The sequence below is a fragment of the Oreochromis aureus genome, linkage group 11, assembly GCF_013358895.1.
Source record: "Oreochromis aureus strain Israel breed Guangdong linkage group 11, ZZ_aureus, whole genome shotgun sequence".
NCBI lineage: Eukaryota > Metazoa > Chordata > Actinopteri > Cichliformes > Cichlidae > Oreochromis > Oreochromis aureus.
In genome coordinates this window covers 36,781,267-36,799,408 of record NC_052952.1, presented here as the reverse complement: position 1 = coordinate 36,799,408, position 18,142 = coordinate 36,781,267, and the positions used below count along the sequence as shown (strand labels likewise).

General features: G+C 43.4%; 1 protein-coding gene across 2 annotated transcripts in view; it reads right to left on the bottom strand.

Annotated features, from left to right (window-relative positions):
* si:dkey-199f5.8 (beta-1,4-galactosyltransferase 3) overlaps positions 1-16,991 on the bottom strand; it is a 31,603-nt gene extending 14,612 nt beyond the window's left edge. The window contains exons 1-5 of one of the 2 annotated variants that reach the window (XM_039619679.1): positions 16,700-16,991; positions 15,825-16,005; positions 4,741-5,996; positions 2,124-2,359; positions 762-949 (exon numbers count right to left, since the gene is read on the bottom strand). In XM_039619679.1, coding sequence (XP_039475613.1) covers positions 762-949; positions 2,124-2,359; positions 4,741-5,014 — 698 coding nt within the window. In that variant the 5' untranslated portion in view covers positions 5,015-5,996; positions 15,825-16,005; positions 16,700-16,991. The remainder of the gene's footprint in view (positions 1-761; positions 950-2,123; positions 2,360-4,740; positions 5,997-15,824; positions 16,006-16,699) is intronic. The other variant, XM_031746431.2, reaches the window with a different exon arrangement.
* Between the last annotated feature and the right edge of the window lie 1,151 nt (positions 16,992-18,142).

Below are 18,142 nucleotides of genomic sequence, written 5' to 3'. Positions count from 1 at the left end.
TTATTTTCTCAAGTTACTCTAATCAACTCATTTTGTGTCAGGACATTTTATCTGAATTTATTTTGTTTTAACATCTAAATGTGTTACTGAGCCCAGCGTTACACTCTGGAGAAAAAGAAAATGACGACAACAGCAGGATTGAACACATTAGCGCCTACATTTGGTTCGCCACGGTTCCCATTAGGTCACAGTACCGGGTAGAGGTACTTTTTTAGTACCTGCTCTCTCGGGGTCCCCCAAGCAATCCGAGCAGGTACTAAAATGTGACGTTGTCAGATTGCATGCCACCAATTGGCTGGTCAGTAGTGTCACTTGATGAGCCACGAGAGCGTCATGAAACCTCCATTTTTGAAACCCAGCAACGAGGGGAATGGCTACAAAAACAACGCCGTGTTCTCAGAGTCTGATGAAAAGCCACAGACCGAGCAGCAGGTATATCGTCGCCTCGACGTCCACTTTTTTGTAGCGCTCGTGTCGCATACTAATTACGTCGCAGGACGCTCGGACGTGTCGCTATGAGGACAACCATGCACGTTAGGTAGTACCGGATTGTAGTGGAAAACCAGTCGTACTAATGGAAAAGGGGCCAAACTGAAGGACAAATGAGGGCTGTCTGAAAAGGTCTGTGGACTTTTCCTGTAGGTTGGTTTATACTTGTATGAAAATAAAATATTGCCCACTCACAGGACTGCTTTCATACAGCACTTCATTCTACAGCTTGCACTGAAACCACGGCATGTATCGGCCGTTCTCAGACATACTTGTAGCCGAACTTGTCCATGGCGATGGCCGCGTGCTTAGGGTTCGAGTCACAGACGTAAGTATTCCGGTCGTCTTCTGGAATGAGGTCCACATCATGGAAGAAGAGACAGTCCCAGTCCTCCTCCTTCATGGCCTCCCGGAAACCAGCGTTCATCAGCTTGGCTCTGTTAAAGGTGTAGTTTCCAGCCTGCAGAGCAGACAAAAATGTTTCATGGTCACGTGAAGAAACAAGTTTAAACTGAATATTTGTGTAAATGAAAAACACAAAGTCAGATGTTTTCACTCAAAGAAGGAAGCACAACAGACTTTAACAGGTCAAATTTTCAGCCACAGAAAACTATGTTTGCACTAAACAGGGATTAGTGAGGTGAACTTTAAAAGCATTTCAGGGACTTCGTGTGAAAAATAGTCTCATCTTTGCATGGAACAAGCAACCAATCAGAAGACTGTTACCTAAAAGGAGGAGGAGCCTGTTTCAGACAGGATGAACTGACGTGCTGCACTAAGCCCTGCTGGAGAATCCAAGAACAAAGATGGAGCTGGAGAGATTTTTCAGTTCAAGTGGAGTCATAAGCACCGCCCTCAAGCTAGTGCAGTCCTATTGCTGGGACCAAACCCAGATTTTATTTTTATATAAACTTGTACACAGGCAGTCCCATTGAGACCCAACGTCTCATTTCCAAGAGAGACCTGATGGAGCGACGAATGCAACGACGTCCTGAGACGGCAGGCCATGACTAAACTGTCTGTGTAACATGTACTCTGATAAACCGTAGGGCAATAAACCAGAACTACAAATAAGAGATCTGCTGTAAAACCTGTGCCACATCACATCTGGTCACCCAGCTGTGACCTGTGCAGCCAGAAATGTCTCTATGAACAGAACAGGAGCCGCTAAGTATTCAAAACTGGAGAAATTCTCTTTCCCAAGTTTTGCTACCAGCACATTAAACACATGTTTAACAGCAGTCTGTCAGAATGTGACTGAATCCAGCTGAGCAAAACTAATGAAAATATGATTTATGAAAGTCTTTCACTGAAAATCATCATAGACAGAGAGTGCGATGGTACGATCCAGCTCAAGAGGTGCAGGAGATAAAGAGCTGAGGGTGAAACATCAGTGAGCTTTAAACAGATTAAACGTCTGAGCTGCTTCAGATTTCTTATCATCCAACATGCACATCCAGTGACCACACACCAGAGGGCGCTCTTCATCAAGCATCAAGTAGTGTATCACTTCAGATAGATAATAAAAACTCTCATTACTCCCAATATTATAAATCTAAACATTAACACAAAGACAATGAAATTAATTTCTAACCACCTCCTGAATTTGAGTGTAAAGTAGAAATGATAGAAACCTGGTGGATGACGTAAATGCCATATGTGAGCTGCTGCCGCTGCAGGAAGGGATGCAGGTAGTAGAGCAGGAACTTAAGGTGGTGCTCTCGGTGTCTGTGGGGAATGATGATGGCCGTGCGATGCCTCGCCACACAGTCCGGCGGCCTGTATCGTCCGCCGCGGACCACCAGCGGATTCTTCCTCTCAACCTCAGCCAGACTGAGGCGTGACGGGAAGCTGACGTGGATCGGCCCTCCTGTGGGAAGAAGTTATTACATCCAAGAATGAATATAGTTAATGGAGAGAAAGCAAATGATGTGGTCAGGGTATGAGAGCCATCCTCTGATTGTGACATCAAGACATCAAGTGCTCCAAGGAAAAGCTTTAAAAGCACAAAGTCAGACGTGTTTGTAATGTAGAGATCGGTTTGACAATCCTGCATCACCTCGCTCTGATCGTCCAGCCCCCCGTGTGAGGTGAGGGGGGAAATTGGGAAAGAAAAAAAAAATACAAAGAAAAGAAATTTGCAAACAAATTTGCCACTATATTAAAAACAGATAAACAGTATTAATCAAGGTTAAGCTGATGTTTGTTTTTTTAAACCACGTCACTCCAACACCTGCTGAGATCACGTGAACAGGTGGTGGGTTACAGATGCAGGTGTGTGCCGTCTACTCAGGTTAATAGGAGCTTTATATTTGTGCTTTCAAAGAAACTAAATACAAATAAAACCGGCTCTCATATTCCAAGCCGACCCATTCAGCTGTTTCAGTAAAGGAACCTGAGCTGCTCAAACCTCCAGCAGGTTTCGGTTGTCTTTGCGTTACCGTGACGAACATCTTTGTTTTTTCTTTAAGTCTTTATCTTCCCTCATATCAATTCATGGTCTTTAAGTTGTTTCAAATGACTGAATAAACATGCAGCGGGATTCTGGAACAGAGCTAACAGAAGAGTTAACGTAAGCAGAGAACAGTCAGGGCTCATAGTCACAAAGCTTCCTGGTACAAAGAGCAGTTTTGAAGAATTCGCTTTTACATCAAATCCTGGCAAAGACGGACCATAAAAGACCTCTTCAGGTGGAAAACTGTCACAAGCTTTGTGGTGCCTTCACACCAAACCTGAAGCAAAGTTTTCACACGGTGCGAAAGAGCTCAGTGACGTGGTTTGATGGCAGCTGGAGCCGTATGGTTGGTATCATTTACGTTTATTGTTCACACGTCATTTACACAGAGCCAACACGGCTGTCAGCATTTTTACCTCCACTGCACTGAAATGTCCCCACAAAAGCATTTGCTTTTAAAGGAAGGAGAAAAATCACTGAAATATGACGTGCAAGACGAACTTTAAGGCGTGCTCACTTGATGACATCAACTCACATGAAGAGTTGTTGTAGCTGATGGAAACTTTCCCCCACAGCAGGTGATGGAAAAAGGGTGGAGAAGGTCATGACTCTTCTGCTGCGTCATGTTCTTAAAGATGATTAATGGACACAAACTTAGCACCATAAAAGCAGCGACTGTGCTACACCCTTTACACACTAAGATCACACAGGCGTGCCCCTCCCCCAGCCTGTTGGTGTTAGTGATCAAACGCAGATCATTTCCCATATATCGTTTTATCGCCCAGCTCTACTCACAGGTATTACTTGCAAACTCACAATGACTCGAACGATGTTTAATATAACTGTCAGGAACAAGCACACTGCTTATATAACAGAGAGAAAAAGAAAAGCACAAAGGTACGGCATACATTTCTATTTCCTCTTCAGTTAAAATTAAGGCAACACCACCTGTTTTGTTTTTTCTCTCTGAGATGAACCCAGAGCTAAACGAGGAAAAAACGGTCACATGTGACAAAACCCTGCAGTGAGACTCGTGTCATTGCTGCGTCTGACAAGAGGTTGTGTGACTGGTTTAGTTTGCCTGTTTATTACAAGAATATTTACACTATATTTAAATAAAGATGGGACAAAATCAGCAGCTATTAACTTGTGCATATGAGAAAACTACAGTAACGAGGGTCAACACATTTTATCATAAAAGTGCTGTTTACAATCCTCCAAATAATGCAGTTCAGTCCTGGCTCACACTTAGCTGACTGCTGGCGGGGGCACCTGCACCAAAACATGGCATCTACTCTATAGCTGGACAAGTTAAAATTACAGCCACATTTCCATCCACTTATCCGGGGGCAGCAGCCTAAGCAGAGAAGCCCAGACCTCCCTCTCTTCAGGCTTGTCTGGGAAACGCCAAGGCAGGGACATGCTCAGAACACCTTGCCTTGGCGGCATCCTTGTCAGATGTCCGAACCACCTCAACTGGCTCCACCTCACAAGTCAAAAAACTTTCACGACCTATAATGTTTTCTCAATCAGGGCTGAATTTTAGGGACTTAGTCTTAGACTGTATTACCTTCAGAGTCTACACTGAGCCCTGGTAGGACCAAAAATCATGGATGTTTTATATTATTTAAACAAGAGATTTGAGCTTCAACATTTAAGGGTTACTTAAAGTCCGAAGCGCTGTCTTAAACCTTTATCATGGATCCGATGAATTAGTAAACATCTATTTAAGACTAAATAGAGAAAAGCCTAATCCAACTCTGGATAGACGCTGAAGATGTGGAATGAGCACTCACCTATTAAAGGGGACGTCTTGGGACAGTAGGGCATATCATCTCGATGGCCGTGAGCTTTGGGCAGGTGGGAGAGGTTTGCGTACACGTCCCCTCCGCTGATAGTGGGTGTGGTGTGGTTGCGGCCTGATAAAGCGCCGCCGTCCGGCTTGCGGAAGATGCGTATGAAGTAAGTGACCCTCTTCTGGTATCCCTCTCGGGACAGCAGCGCCATCACCACCAGCTGGATGCCCAGGAACATGATAAGGTAGCGCCATTTGGACTGAATACTGAACATGGTGACGGCTCGGATGGGTCCAGTGGAGATACTTGGTGCTCACAGGAGTTGCTGCTCAGACGTAGCAGGTGATGATTGTCAGGTTTAGTGGGAGGTGGCGTTGAGCCTTTTACTTCCCATATAATCCAGAAAATGGCAGCACACGACAAATGTCAAGTCAGTGATAATCTGTGAAAAATTTAACTTCAGTATGTCCGAAGACAATGCAAAGTCACACGTAAAGGCACTTTTGGTAGGCTGTAATCACAAAGACCACCAAACAGAACAAAAAGAGAAAAATATTCCACACTGAGACACAAAAAAAAGAAAAGAAAAAAAATCTGGTCCACTTTGTCTTCACTGCATTCCCCGCTGCTGCTCAGCAGGTGGCAAGTATCTCCAGAGTTGACTGTTGGTCCACTTTGTGTTTGGTTTGGGGAGATAGTGCCAGCCCCACATTATGGAGTTTCACACCGACTGAGCACCATCCGCTGCCCTGTGAAGTCCACTCCCCTCCAGCCAAACAATCTGCAGCGTCTCCTTCTCTCACTCGCTCTCCAGCTCCCTTCCTGCCTTTGTGAGCTTTATGCTGCCTTCTGTTCTCCGTCCTGCGCTCTCCTGGGGGAGGCCTCCACAACAACAACAGCCGCCATGACAAAGGGGAGCATATGCGGCCGTATAGGCGCTATACTTCACAGAGGATTACACGGCTTCCAGCCGCTCACCGCCTGACTGGCTGGAGAGACGGTGGGAGTGGACCGTGACTTGCGTGGGAGGAGTGGTCAGAAGGGTCCTGCATGAGTGAGTGGGTGGGTGTTTGTTAGGGGGATGCTTTCAGTACAGAGTGAGTCCGAGAGAAAAAGAAATGGGGGGAGGAGGATGAGGAGAAAGAGGTCGAGCTTTGACTCCCAATGCTATTGTTCCATGATGATGCAGTCCACCTTAAGCTGCTCACTGGTCACACTGGATCGACGGGAACTGGATCAGTCACTCCAGCATGGCTCTGGAAGACAGGAGAGGAAACAGGGCGGGTGTTAAACCTGCCTGACATCCTTTGGCTGAAACTGTTGAAATCAGCAATTTCAGCACACAAACAATGAGTTATTGTGTACAGTACAGGCAAACAAGTGGATTGTGTTTGTTTACAGAGACCAAACAGCACAGTTGGAAAGCCTGCACTAATCAGACTCAGTGGGAGATCCCCAGAGAGAGGCCTGCTGCCCACGGTGGGCGGCAGACGGGAAGCCACGCATCACAGCGTTGAGGAAGTTTCCAAAATCTGCAGCTAGAGCAGTCCATCGTCCTGCTCCTGATAAAAGGACCCAGTGATGATGTCCTTCCTGACCTGAGCTCTGCTGCAGCGATACCCAGCACATCCTCAGTTACAAATCAATTAGCGCTCGTTAAAGCAGCTGTACTCAGAGCACTAATCCTAATCCCAATCCCACTGAATGCTACGCGGCTGGTGGAAACACGGACAGAGAACCTGCCCCTGCATCCAACACCGCAGCCCAAAATCAAACTGATATTTTTAGCCTGAACATGAATTTGGATCTTTACATGAAAAACTCCGCTGAGAATTAGCTGACTTTTTAATATTTTAGTGTAATAAATTAAACCTTGCCAACTTTTACCTGTCACTTTTTAAGTTGCTTCTTTTTCCAGCATGTTGAGTCCTCATAAAGTCTTTAAAAATATCCCCAAATTTTACATCCACTCCTAGTACCACAATCTGGTTTTTGGTCACCTCGGTATTTTCTAAAAACTTCAAAGTTCACCTTAGATGTAGCTTGGGTGGTCACATGATCATGTGTGGCAGGTAAACGAGTCCCTGGCCTGTAAAGGCCTGCTCTGGTGTAGGACGGCTGTTTGATTTTACTCACGTTACTCAACCTTAGACAGAAAATATTCACATCACACAACTTAAGGTCTTGAAGAGCTTTTTCCAAAAGCGGTCCATCAAAGTCTGAGGCCTCCATAAATTTTTGCATGCTTTTATTAAATACACTTAAATCAGCTGATTCTAACGGAGTGAGGTGGAAACTTTTTTTCAGCTTTGGTCAGTTTTATATGAAATGTTTAGTCTGTGCTCAAAGACGTCTTGTCAAAAAAAGAACTTCCTTACTTCACCTGCAGCATTGATTTTTAATGAGCATTCCTTCCTGGTAAAACACATGGGGAATACTTCAGCTGTGACTGCGGTTTACCCCATTTTAACTGAAAAGTAATCAGTTTTTGGATATTGTTTAATGTGTATTTTTGTTTATTGTCATTTTTGGAAATGCCAGCATGTCTATTCTTCTGCTTTTTAAATTTTTTTAATTTTAAAAAATATAAAGGAGGACATGTGGTCTGTATTTACAGAGAAAGATCAATAAGATCTCAAAAATATCTGAAAACACAAGAGTCGAACTATACAGAACTACAGAAACTGTATAAATTACAGACCCGTGGCAGCAGTGCTAGATGCAGAAATTATTCTGAGGTGTTCACTGGCACATAAATTCTTGGTACTGCATCACCAAGAAGATTGTATGATAAGATCTTCAGCACTTAGAGCATGAAGTACCCACAGGAAAACGTCACATTATGAACATTTGTTCCTGGTCAGACTCCACAACAGGGGTGGGGAACTCCAGGCCTCGAGGGCCGGTGTCCTGCAGGTTTTAGACATCACCCTTCGTCAACACACCTGAATCAAATCATTAGTTCATTACCAGGCCTCTGCAGAGCTTCAAGACATGTTGAGGAGGTCCTTTAGCCATTTAAATCAGCTGTCTAACATCTAAACCTGCAGGACACTGGCCCTCGAGGCCTGAAGTTCCCCACCCCTGCTCTACAACAACAGGAGATAAGAACAGCTTGCTGAATCAGATAATCTGAAGAGGACAAAAGAAGGAGCTGGCAAAAAAGACACTGATCTGATCAAAGATATGCTGAGAAAAATGACCCCTTTTTGTTATGTTGCTTTATACTATCAAAGTGTTAGCCTTGATCATTTCGACAACAAAGCTAATGCCTTCTGGAGCATTCAACACCGAGTGCCTCAGGAACTCTGTGCAAACTTTAAAACGACAGACAGGAAATGAAGAAATACAAAAGCAACATTGCATAATACACTTTGATCCACTTGCAGAAATGTACTGATGATATCTGACTCCTGCAGATCTGCACAGTCGTTCTTTAACAGCTGACTGTGGGGATTTTCAAGTGAAGGATATTAAAAGGGTTTCCTATTTTCCCCTTTGAGGGAACATGCGGATCAAACGGAAGAGGAAATCCTCTGCATAAGACTTTCATCAGAGCTGGGAGCAGATGGCAGGATTGGCCCCTGACACGTCGCCCGGCACCTATAACCTCTTGATATGGTTTATGACATATCTCATAAAGACTGTGGCTAATCCCACAGAACGGAAATTCATCTCAGCCACTCTGAGCAGATAAATAACATAATCTGTTTTGAAGTAATCGCTGACGCTTTCTAAAACGTTCACATTCACTGGATTATGAGTCTGAAGCCACCCAATGACATCGGAGGTCTGCTCTTCAACCACGTGACTGGCCAGAGGGATAAAGGTCTGCACATCTCGAAATTTACTCAAGTGGACTGAGTGCAGCCTTAATGGGCCAAAGAAGCTCTGAATAAACTTTTACTGCTACTACCTGCCGCCAGCTGAGTTGTTTGGCCAATGAAGTTGTTTCCACTAATAATATTTTCATGTTCACGTGTGAAGCAAACAAGCTGAATAATTGTCGACCTGCTTTTATTATAAATCAAGCACATCGTGTACCTGGAAAAACAAAACACACACCTTTCTCTTTAAAGGGTGTTTGATAGACTCCGTAGCACACGGTGAAAATGTAACATTATTAGACTCCTGTGTTTGCCAAGCATCACTAACACTCAATTTCTGGAAATCAGGCCTTGAAAAATAATCCAAAATACTCAATTTTCTATTATTTACCACAAATGATACACTCTATAGGTGGACGGGAGGGAGACGTCAACATATTATCCAACACTAACCAACAACACACACATAGCAATGCTTGATTTTTGTTTTTAAGCAAAGGACATAAGATGGTTATTAATGTTAATATTGTGTGCCAACTTGATCTACTAGATGACTGCGGAAGATCCCTGGAGAATGAATTCATGCGCTCCGTGACGCTGCTGTCTATTCTCACATGTTCTTTATAAAGAGCAGAAATGATAAAGATACTTTAGCGCTCGAGGCTCGTGCTGTACCTGAGCTGTTTACACAAAGGGAGAACCTGGCAGCGAGCGCCTCTTTTAAATAAAGCTGAGGCACCAACTTACACGCATACAAAAGAGGCCCGGAGCTGGATGGATCTTTCTGTGCTGGCTGAGGATGAAGAGTGAACTAAATACAGGGAGGAAGAGCAGCAGTCTGGTGACGTTCTGTGCTTTTGACTTCATCGTCTCTGCTGCAGGGATGGCCTTCCTCTCTGCATTTAGAGCCACAGCAAAGAGAGCCTTTTCTGCTCTTGTTCCCAGCATCACTGTATTCTTATTTTTCACCTAGTATGCAAACACTTTCCTATATTAGCACTAGAGCTGGGCGATAGAACGATAACGATACGTATTGCAAAATAACTTTTTCTCGATAGAAAAATGAAACTATTGCGATAGACCTCATCTCTCTCTCTTCCTGTCTTAAAAAAAAAAAAAAAAGAAAGCACAGCCAATCCAAATTAAGTAGCGCATAGCCGAACCAATCACAGCCGCAGCGTCACGTCACGTGACTTGTTACGTACAGCACAAGTGCCAAGCCGCACATGTGTAGTTGTTTGGGAAGCAGCCAGCCGCCGTGCCGGCCGGGTAATGGAGAAAATGAGTTTGCCCACTAGAGAAAAATCAACCGAGAGCTTGGGTGACCAAGTTACCGAAGAGAACACAGATGATGGTTCCAATGCCGGAGAGATAGTTGAAAGGAAGGGCCAGAGAAGTTCCGTAGACTGAAAGCACTAATTCGTCATTGAAATCAACCGGGAGAATCCCTGCGAAGCAACAACAGTCAACTGAGTCGGCTTTCTCCAGCCTCTTACCATATGACAAAAAAGCTAAGAGACATAACGAATGCCATAGCCTACCGTCTTGCTAAAGACATGCTACCAATAAACACGGTCGAAAATGAAGGATTCAAGCAGCTAATTGAGGTAATAGCTAAGCTATACAACAAGGAGAGATTGAGAATTTCCTTTTAGTTCTCAGTTTATTTGATATTGACAAAAGTTAGTCAGTTTTGTCTGTTCTTCTGTAAAACAAACTAAGATTTATTTTTAGAATTAATATTTTGTTTCTAAGTGGAATTGATAATTTAGTCTGTTTGTTTGTTCTATTTTGAAACTTAAACGCTTTAGCGGCTGCCTTTTGTGTAGTTTGCAATATTTGCCTTTATTTATCTGAAACTGAAGTCTCGTGTTCTTTAAGTACATCTGCCCTGTTGAACTTATTATGGGAAATAAATATTTAAATCAAAACAAGCTGCTGATTATTTCACATTTTACTTGTGAGCAACGGCACATTTAAATCTTACAAATATAGTTATTTGGCTTATATCGTGATATATATCGTTATCGCCTGAAATGAAAAAAACATATCGTGATATGAAAAAATCTTATATCGCCCAGCTCTACTTAGCACATGTCAAACATATGTGGTACCCACTCGCTGTTTAGTTCAACTCAAGCCCAGCCGGCTGAAGAGACTTGCCGATCAAGAAAATATGTTGAATGGAACGATTCTTCTATAGCTTTTCTACTCTTCTAGATAACTCAAAGCACTTTATACAAGATGCCTCATTCACACCCATGTTTAAGTGCTTTCTATCTAGCAATCATATACATTAGAGAGCAACCTGTGGTTAGTATGTTGCTCGAGGATATTTACATTCGAATACTGGAGCAGCCACGGATCAAACCTTCCAATCAACAGACGACCTGCTCTTCTGAGCTACAGTCGACCTTTAACAAGCTGAAGCAGTTAAAAGATCATCAACACTGTACTTGCTTTAGCTTGCAAGTGGTCAAAGTGTCAGCTGCCTGTTGGCCAACATGCTGCTACCCATCTGCCACCGCAGGCATCTCACTGGAGCCTTACACTGTAATATTTCTGTGTATGTTCAAGCCACAGGCCAGGTCATGGTAGACTTAAGCAGTTAAAGACAACAGGACTTCTTTTGGGTTCCTGAAGACATTTCTGCTCTGATCAACAAGACTTCTTCACTTCTAAAATATGATAGGAGCCCCAAGTATTTACCCCTCGTCAGTTCTCCCTTTAGAGAAGGTCCTAAGAGTCGCTGACCCTCCCTGAAATCACGGGACTCATTAAGGATCACACGAGTCAGTACTGTCACAGGGGCAACGGTGAGGGTGTGAGGCACTGCCCCACACCACCATCATGTGAATTATTAAAGTCAGCAGGGGTTGAATAGCCTGGGACGGGATCCTGGCTTTTGGAAGTGAAGACGCCTCTGACGAGAGGCTGAACATCTACACACATTACACACGCAGCAACACAGTTTCCTTCACTTCAGGCTCTTCAGACTTGGTTGTACCTTCCTAGAAACATAGCTAGGAGTCACGCTGAAGTTCTGCAATGACTAATTGGTTTCTGTAGCATTGTTTCCTGTTCCTGGTCACTCCTCCTTTTGTTGCCTTGCTGAATCAGCTACTTGTTAGTGTTTTGGCAGCAAACCTACAGAGCGACGCGGGGCCACCAGCATAAGTAAAAATTCTGGTCACACGTGTGGGTTATGTCACTGGCTTCAACTGTATAAATAAATTTTACCAGATAACACCAAGTCCTTCACTATTTTCATCATTTGAATTATATCTAAAGTTCAGGTAAGTCCTCTGTAAAAACTACGCTTCAGTATGAGGTTAAATTAACCATGGAGGAAGACTCCTCAGTTTCATGACCATTTCCCCTTTAGCGCTGAGGAAGAGTCTATTCTGTACAACGTCACCATTTTATTTATGAGTGTACATTTGTTTTAAGAAGACATGTTTAGATTTTGGTCTTTCTTCTTGTACTGGTTTGCCATTGTTAACATATTCTGGTTTTCCCTGTAGGATGATAAGCTAGTGGGATGGGGAAATTTCTGAGTGCTGCTAATAGCTGCATAATGATTTCCTAATCCATTAAAGCACTGCCGTCATTTATAAGACTCATGTTACATTTGTTATGTCACTATGATTTCATGTAGGCATGTCTGTATGTTTACTCGTGCGCTGACAAATTGGCCACATTTTCAGGTCCAAATGCTCGTCCAGTCTGAGGCACCACTGAGTTAAACACTGTCCAAATTCTTTCAGCTCCCCCAAGATAAATGGCTGACGTGGTTAAAAGGAGCAGAGATGTTATCGACCACTTTTACCGTCAGCTGAAATCCGACTGTTTATGTTTACTTAATTACACCACGTCAAATCATTAACAGATTCCACTCTCTACAACATCACTCCAGGTTCAAATACATCTTCTCTGATTTTAGTTATATAATCAAGTAAAGAAAGTTCACCAACAGCTCCATGTGGTGCAGGCGTGTTTGCACACATGAATGAACGAAGAGGAGCCAAGAGGGTTCTGAACACGAGTGCTGACATGAAGAGCAGATGAGAAAATAAAAAAGGACGAGAGGGGGAGAGAGGAGAGCGGAGATATATTTAGATCACGTAGCTTACGGTCAGCAATGTCGTTTAATTCCTAAAGACACAGCACAGAAGTGAAGAACAGCAGGCACAGAGGGAGGTAAAGAGAACAGCCATGGTGGCGGTAACCAGAGAGGAGGCTGAACACCTCAAACACACCTTCCTGTCTTAACTGAGCAAAAACTGATCACAAATTTTCAATGGAAATTAGATGTGGTTTAGTTTACATGTCGTGGTTATCTGAGCAGGAAATTCTGGCTGCGTTGAGGCCTGGCCCCGTGTCGTTAAAACTGATTGCAACTGCCTTAAGTTTATTTCTTACTTATTCTTTACTTCAGTTATTCCCAAACTCCTCAGAGGCAGCGTGTGTGCACAATCAATTACATTTAACAAAGTGGCCCAGATAGCTGCAAAAAACGGATGGATGGACAAAGCTATGCAAATTTATAGCTTTATACTCTGACTATTCTCAGAGTTACAGGTATTGTAAATACACACAGATGGGTCAGACCTTTTTAATATTTGCATGTTTGAGCTCTCGTAACTCCTTAAAAACCGGAGACTTCTCCTTATCTGGAGCACAATCACGAGCTTCCAAAGTTCAGTCTGTGAGCAGAGATCTGGTACAAAGTCTGAAATGAAAGTGGTGAAGTATTTCCCCCAGAGATGACTCTTTGGCCACGGTGCTTTTCCACTTTGAGCTACACCTGAAACCCCCCCGCTGAAAGAAATACGCACAGAAATGGAAACGCCACAGTGAACACAGTTTCCCTTCACTCAGGAATTAACAACTAAGATACATTTTCATTTTCTCGTTCTTTCAGAGTGAGGTTTTAGGAATTCGAGCCTCAAATGTAGACCGCAGAATTCAATTCTTTATAGCCGGCCGTGTGAGACCACTGACTGGGCTCCTATACTGGAACAACATTTAGAGAAACAGCTGGAGCGATGGCTCTGCTCCACAGCTGCAGCTCATCAATTTCATTCAATATTTGATTCTGTTTAGGCAAGAAAAACTACTTCGTTCAGTTTGGCAACAAAAGCTTTGGGGTTAGATTCTCACGTTAGTGCCAGCAAAGACAAGCACCGAGTCAGGCAAACAAACAGACATCAAGTTTGTTTGAGAAAGCGCCTCACGGTGTTGCTCACACCCAAACAGCTTCGACCTGTACAAATACAGGCTGAGCGACAGGAGTACTTAACAGTGTTAGTGACAATACCATGGAGAGGTGCAGTCAGATGTGGTTTCACAACCGCTGTATTTTTCCCCAATGCTGTCACCAAAACAATAGAAAGAGACGTCACACACGCATCATTCCTAAAAGCTCTACACACTTAAACTCTGCATATTCAGGCAGGCCTTTCCTCTCAAGTACCAACCAAGCAGGACCAGGCGATGAAATAATGTGCAAACATGCCCTGAGAAAAGAGGCATCTGCATAGCAGCGCGTGCCAGGGACCCTGTCATGGCAACGCCTCCTGAGCCCAGACCATTCATCACAGTGCAGCTGGTACACGTCGCCATGGCTGTTCCCGAGTCCGACTCCACCGGGACATGAGAAGGAGAGGAGAGTGGAAAAAAGCCCATCATTCTCCTGCTTTTCCCACCTCCTCTCCTCTCTTTCTGCCTCTGGTGGCTCAAGCTGTTTCCACAGTGCGGCGTTCTTCACCAAATCATTAGGGAAAGTCACTTATCTAATGACAATCAAAGCAACCTGCACCAGTTTGTAGGTGGGAACCATGGAGATAAGGAAATCTCCTCAGGGATAGATAACCCACAACAAAGAGGCCTCCCAGAAGCAACAACATAACAACACAGCAGCTTTTTCAACATTCAGGGTTCAAGGTAATAAAAGTTCATGTTTAAATGTTTTAATGTTAAAATTTAACACCTAAAAAATAAGAGTTCAAATCAAGTAATACTGAAATGATTCATTATGTTTTATCATTTATAAATAAGCTCCTCGCATATTCCATTAGCCCAACTATGCAGGACTCTGCACGACACAATAATTGATGCTTCTCATCACGGCACACGGTAAAGTTGAGGATTAAGGATTTTTCAAGTGCTTTTAATTGGGGGAAATTGCCTTAAAAAAGGATCTTGCTGGGCATTGGTTACATTTCCATGCATGCAATTAATTTTTAGAAGAAGTGCAACATCAACATACAAACAGTGTTTCTGTGCATTTAGGTCATCGATGCTATGAGTCCACCATGAGACAATTAACCTGCAGCTTTAACACAATAAATATGGAAACAAAAACGTGTGTCAAAGGCCTTTTTACACTAACAACAAAAGGCATGCTGTAATGATAACTAGCTCCATGAAGGCAGATGATGTTGAAGCAGCTCAGTTGTGTTAAAACAGCAACATCTGGAATGCTTGTCTGAGATGCTAGCAACAACGCGGTCTGAGCACAAGGCTTCATGCAGGCCAAAAAAGAAGCACCACAGAGGGTGCTATTTACAAGAAAAAGGAAGAAACAGTGTGAAAAGTGAACAGAAACGTTGTCTTAAAGTCTTGTCAAGTGTCTCCTCTGCAGAAAGAGCTTATACAGGAAGCAGTGAAGCATCTGAAAGTTCATATTAAGCTTACCACTGAGTCTCAGCCTTCCTAAACAAATCTGAGCCAAGGTTATCTTGAAACAGAAAGGATAAGGCGACGTGAAGCGTGTTTTAAAGTCACACATAACAGCTCCAGCACCAACCACAGTAATCTGACTTTATAACAGCAGCAACAAAAAGAGATTAAATGAAACCTGGTGCAGCAGCTGGTAGGACTGATTGTAGCCCACGTTTAAGGTTTGGTAACAGAACCGAATAGTACAGATTACTTATTTTGGTTCTGTAATTTCATTTTATTTAAAGATCAGTGTTCAAAAACAAAAAAAACACAAACCAACAGATCTTTGCTCACAGCAGCCGACCACAGCCAGCTGAAAAACTATAGAAGTGAGACTCAAGTTAGAGAAGTGGCTTCGACCAAACAGTTTCCTGAAACACACAAACTGAATTATAATTAAATCTTCATGAAAACTTTTTTTAAAAATACTTGCCCTCATGATTTGTATCACTAAGCACTGTTTATCCTGCTTACCTCACACTTCAGTTCAGTTTCTAAAGATATCAATCTGGACTTTGAGCTCTTTAATACCTGTGACAGCAGGTTTACTCTGACACTGATAAGAGCAGGACGACTTCAGAGACAGACTGAAGCTCTGGTCCTCTCCCCGATAGGACAAAGACGAGCTGCCCCTTCTTTGCTGCTCTCTCACCTCCAGTGTGGGCTGGGTTCAGAGGGGGAAGGGGGCCGCCATGCTGGGCCTTTTGTCCCGCTGTGGAGAGCACATATACGAGACATATGGGCAGGAAGACGGGCTGAGAAACCTGCGTTATAGCAGGGAGGTAGCGGAAAATGGCGAAATTAACGAGTTATGTCCGCACGTTAACTAAAGTGCTCAATGAGTAGTTAGCTAATAATGAACCCAGTTTCCTGGTAAATGCAGCTGCCATCGTTAAACTTTTATCGGGGTCGGCTTTTTGCTTTTAGGATCAACACATGAGCTAAAACAGAAGAAAACCAGACTTCGGGGGGCTTTATAGCAGACATAAAGTTAGAGCTGGTATTCATCAGCATTAGCTTACGTAATGCTGCTAAGAGCTAATATACTGATTTAAACCCCGTGTTTGCCGTTATTCTTGGTTACACTCGGGCTCGCATCGACAGTTTTCCAGCAGGGGTCTGATTACTTTTAAGTGGAGCTAATAACAGTCCCGACTGCCTTTAAACTGAGCTCACTTTTTCTGGTTTTTAATCCTGTAAAAACATCCGAGAAAACGGCTCCCACCACAACTCCAAGCGGATCCTCGCCAGCTGTGAACGGCGAGCCGAGCCGCGCTAACCGCTGAGGGGAGGTTATTAGTTAGTTACTTAGCTGGCTAGCTAACGGGCTAGCATCCCCACACGGAGCTGTTTTGGCTCCTTCATAAAAACATAAAAAAAAAAAAAACGTCTTTTTTCAGTCTTACCTGAAGGTGTTTTTATCCCACTGCAGGTGAAGCGACAGTGAACGGTCGGTGTCCCTCCAGCAGCCCGTTTCCTGCTCAGTATTTCCGATGTGCGCTGAAGTTGGAGCTGCTGTTTGGTCGCTGGCTCGGAGGCTGAATGAGCCGAGCCGCTGCAGCTCGGCACTTTTCTCCTCCCCTCCGCGGTCACAGCTCAGAGCTCAGCAACACCGACAACCTGCCACCGCTTTACCGCAGGAGCTCCAAAAACAGCCCGTCTGCACTGCCACCAAGACCCACGGGGGACTATTTTATTTTATTTTATTTTATTTTATTTTATTTTATTTTATTTTATTTTATTTTATTTTATTTTATTTTATGTTTCTGTGGCTTTGACATAAAAACTAGCTATGAAAATGGAAATCGTCATTGGTTATTATTTATTTTTTACATGTTTCTTTATCACTGCTGTCTGTGATTTTTTTTAATTACATTCTCCAGCTTTAATCTTTAACCTGTACTTCTATCTGCTGCCCTTTTTTAAGGGTCACCGCAGGGGATCCTGCCTCCCTCCTCTGTCACACCAACCATCTGGATGTCCTCCTTCACCACATCCATGAATCTTCTCTGAGCTTTTCCTTTTTCATCCTGTGTGGCAGCTTCTTCATCATTCTTTGTCCATCGTATACATTATCCCACATGTGTAAACCGTCTCAGCCTTGGCTCTCCATGAACTCTGTCTCCAAACTGCTCAACCTGAGCTGTCCCTCTGACATGTGCATTTATAATCCTGTTCATCCCGGTCCCTCCCAGTGAAATCCTAACATCTTCAGCTTGGCCTTCCACCTTTTTGTCAGTGCCACTGTCTCTAAATCATGTGTCACAGCAGGTCTCACTACCATCTTGTAAGTTTGCCCTTCACTTCTCCTGCTATCCTTCTGTCACAAATGACCTCTGACACTCGTCTCCAATCTGTATACACTCTCTATCTTGTGCACTGTCCATCACTTTGGATGGTTGAGCCCAGGTATTAATATATGTAATTAATATTATGAATGATACAGAGAAAATGAAGTGACAGCATAGACCTTCAGTTTTGCACATTATATGTATGTTGATTGGGGATTGGGTTCGTTTAATAAAATCCTAGGGGAAGCACCAAGGCCCAGTGTAAGACAAATAAGCATTGTTTTGAACTGTGACTCATGCAAAGCTGCTCCAGTGGAGTCCATCATTAAAAATATGGAGCTGAGAATGAGCAGAACCAGTACAGTAGTAGACTAAACATTTCTCTCTGAACTGAGTGAAAGCATAAAGTAGTATAACATGGAAGTAGTCCATTACAAGTACCTCAGAGTTGTACCCGAGTGCTGTCTTTGTGCTTTATTCCTCCACAGCCAAACCTGAGGGCAGTTTTTAGAAGTCAAGTCTGTTATATTCTTAATTATTCAGTGCCTCTGTTCACTG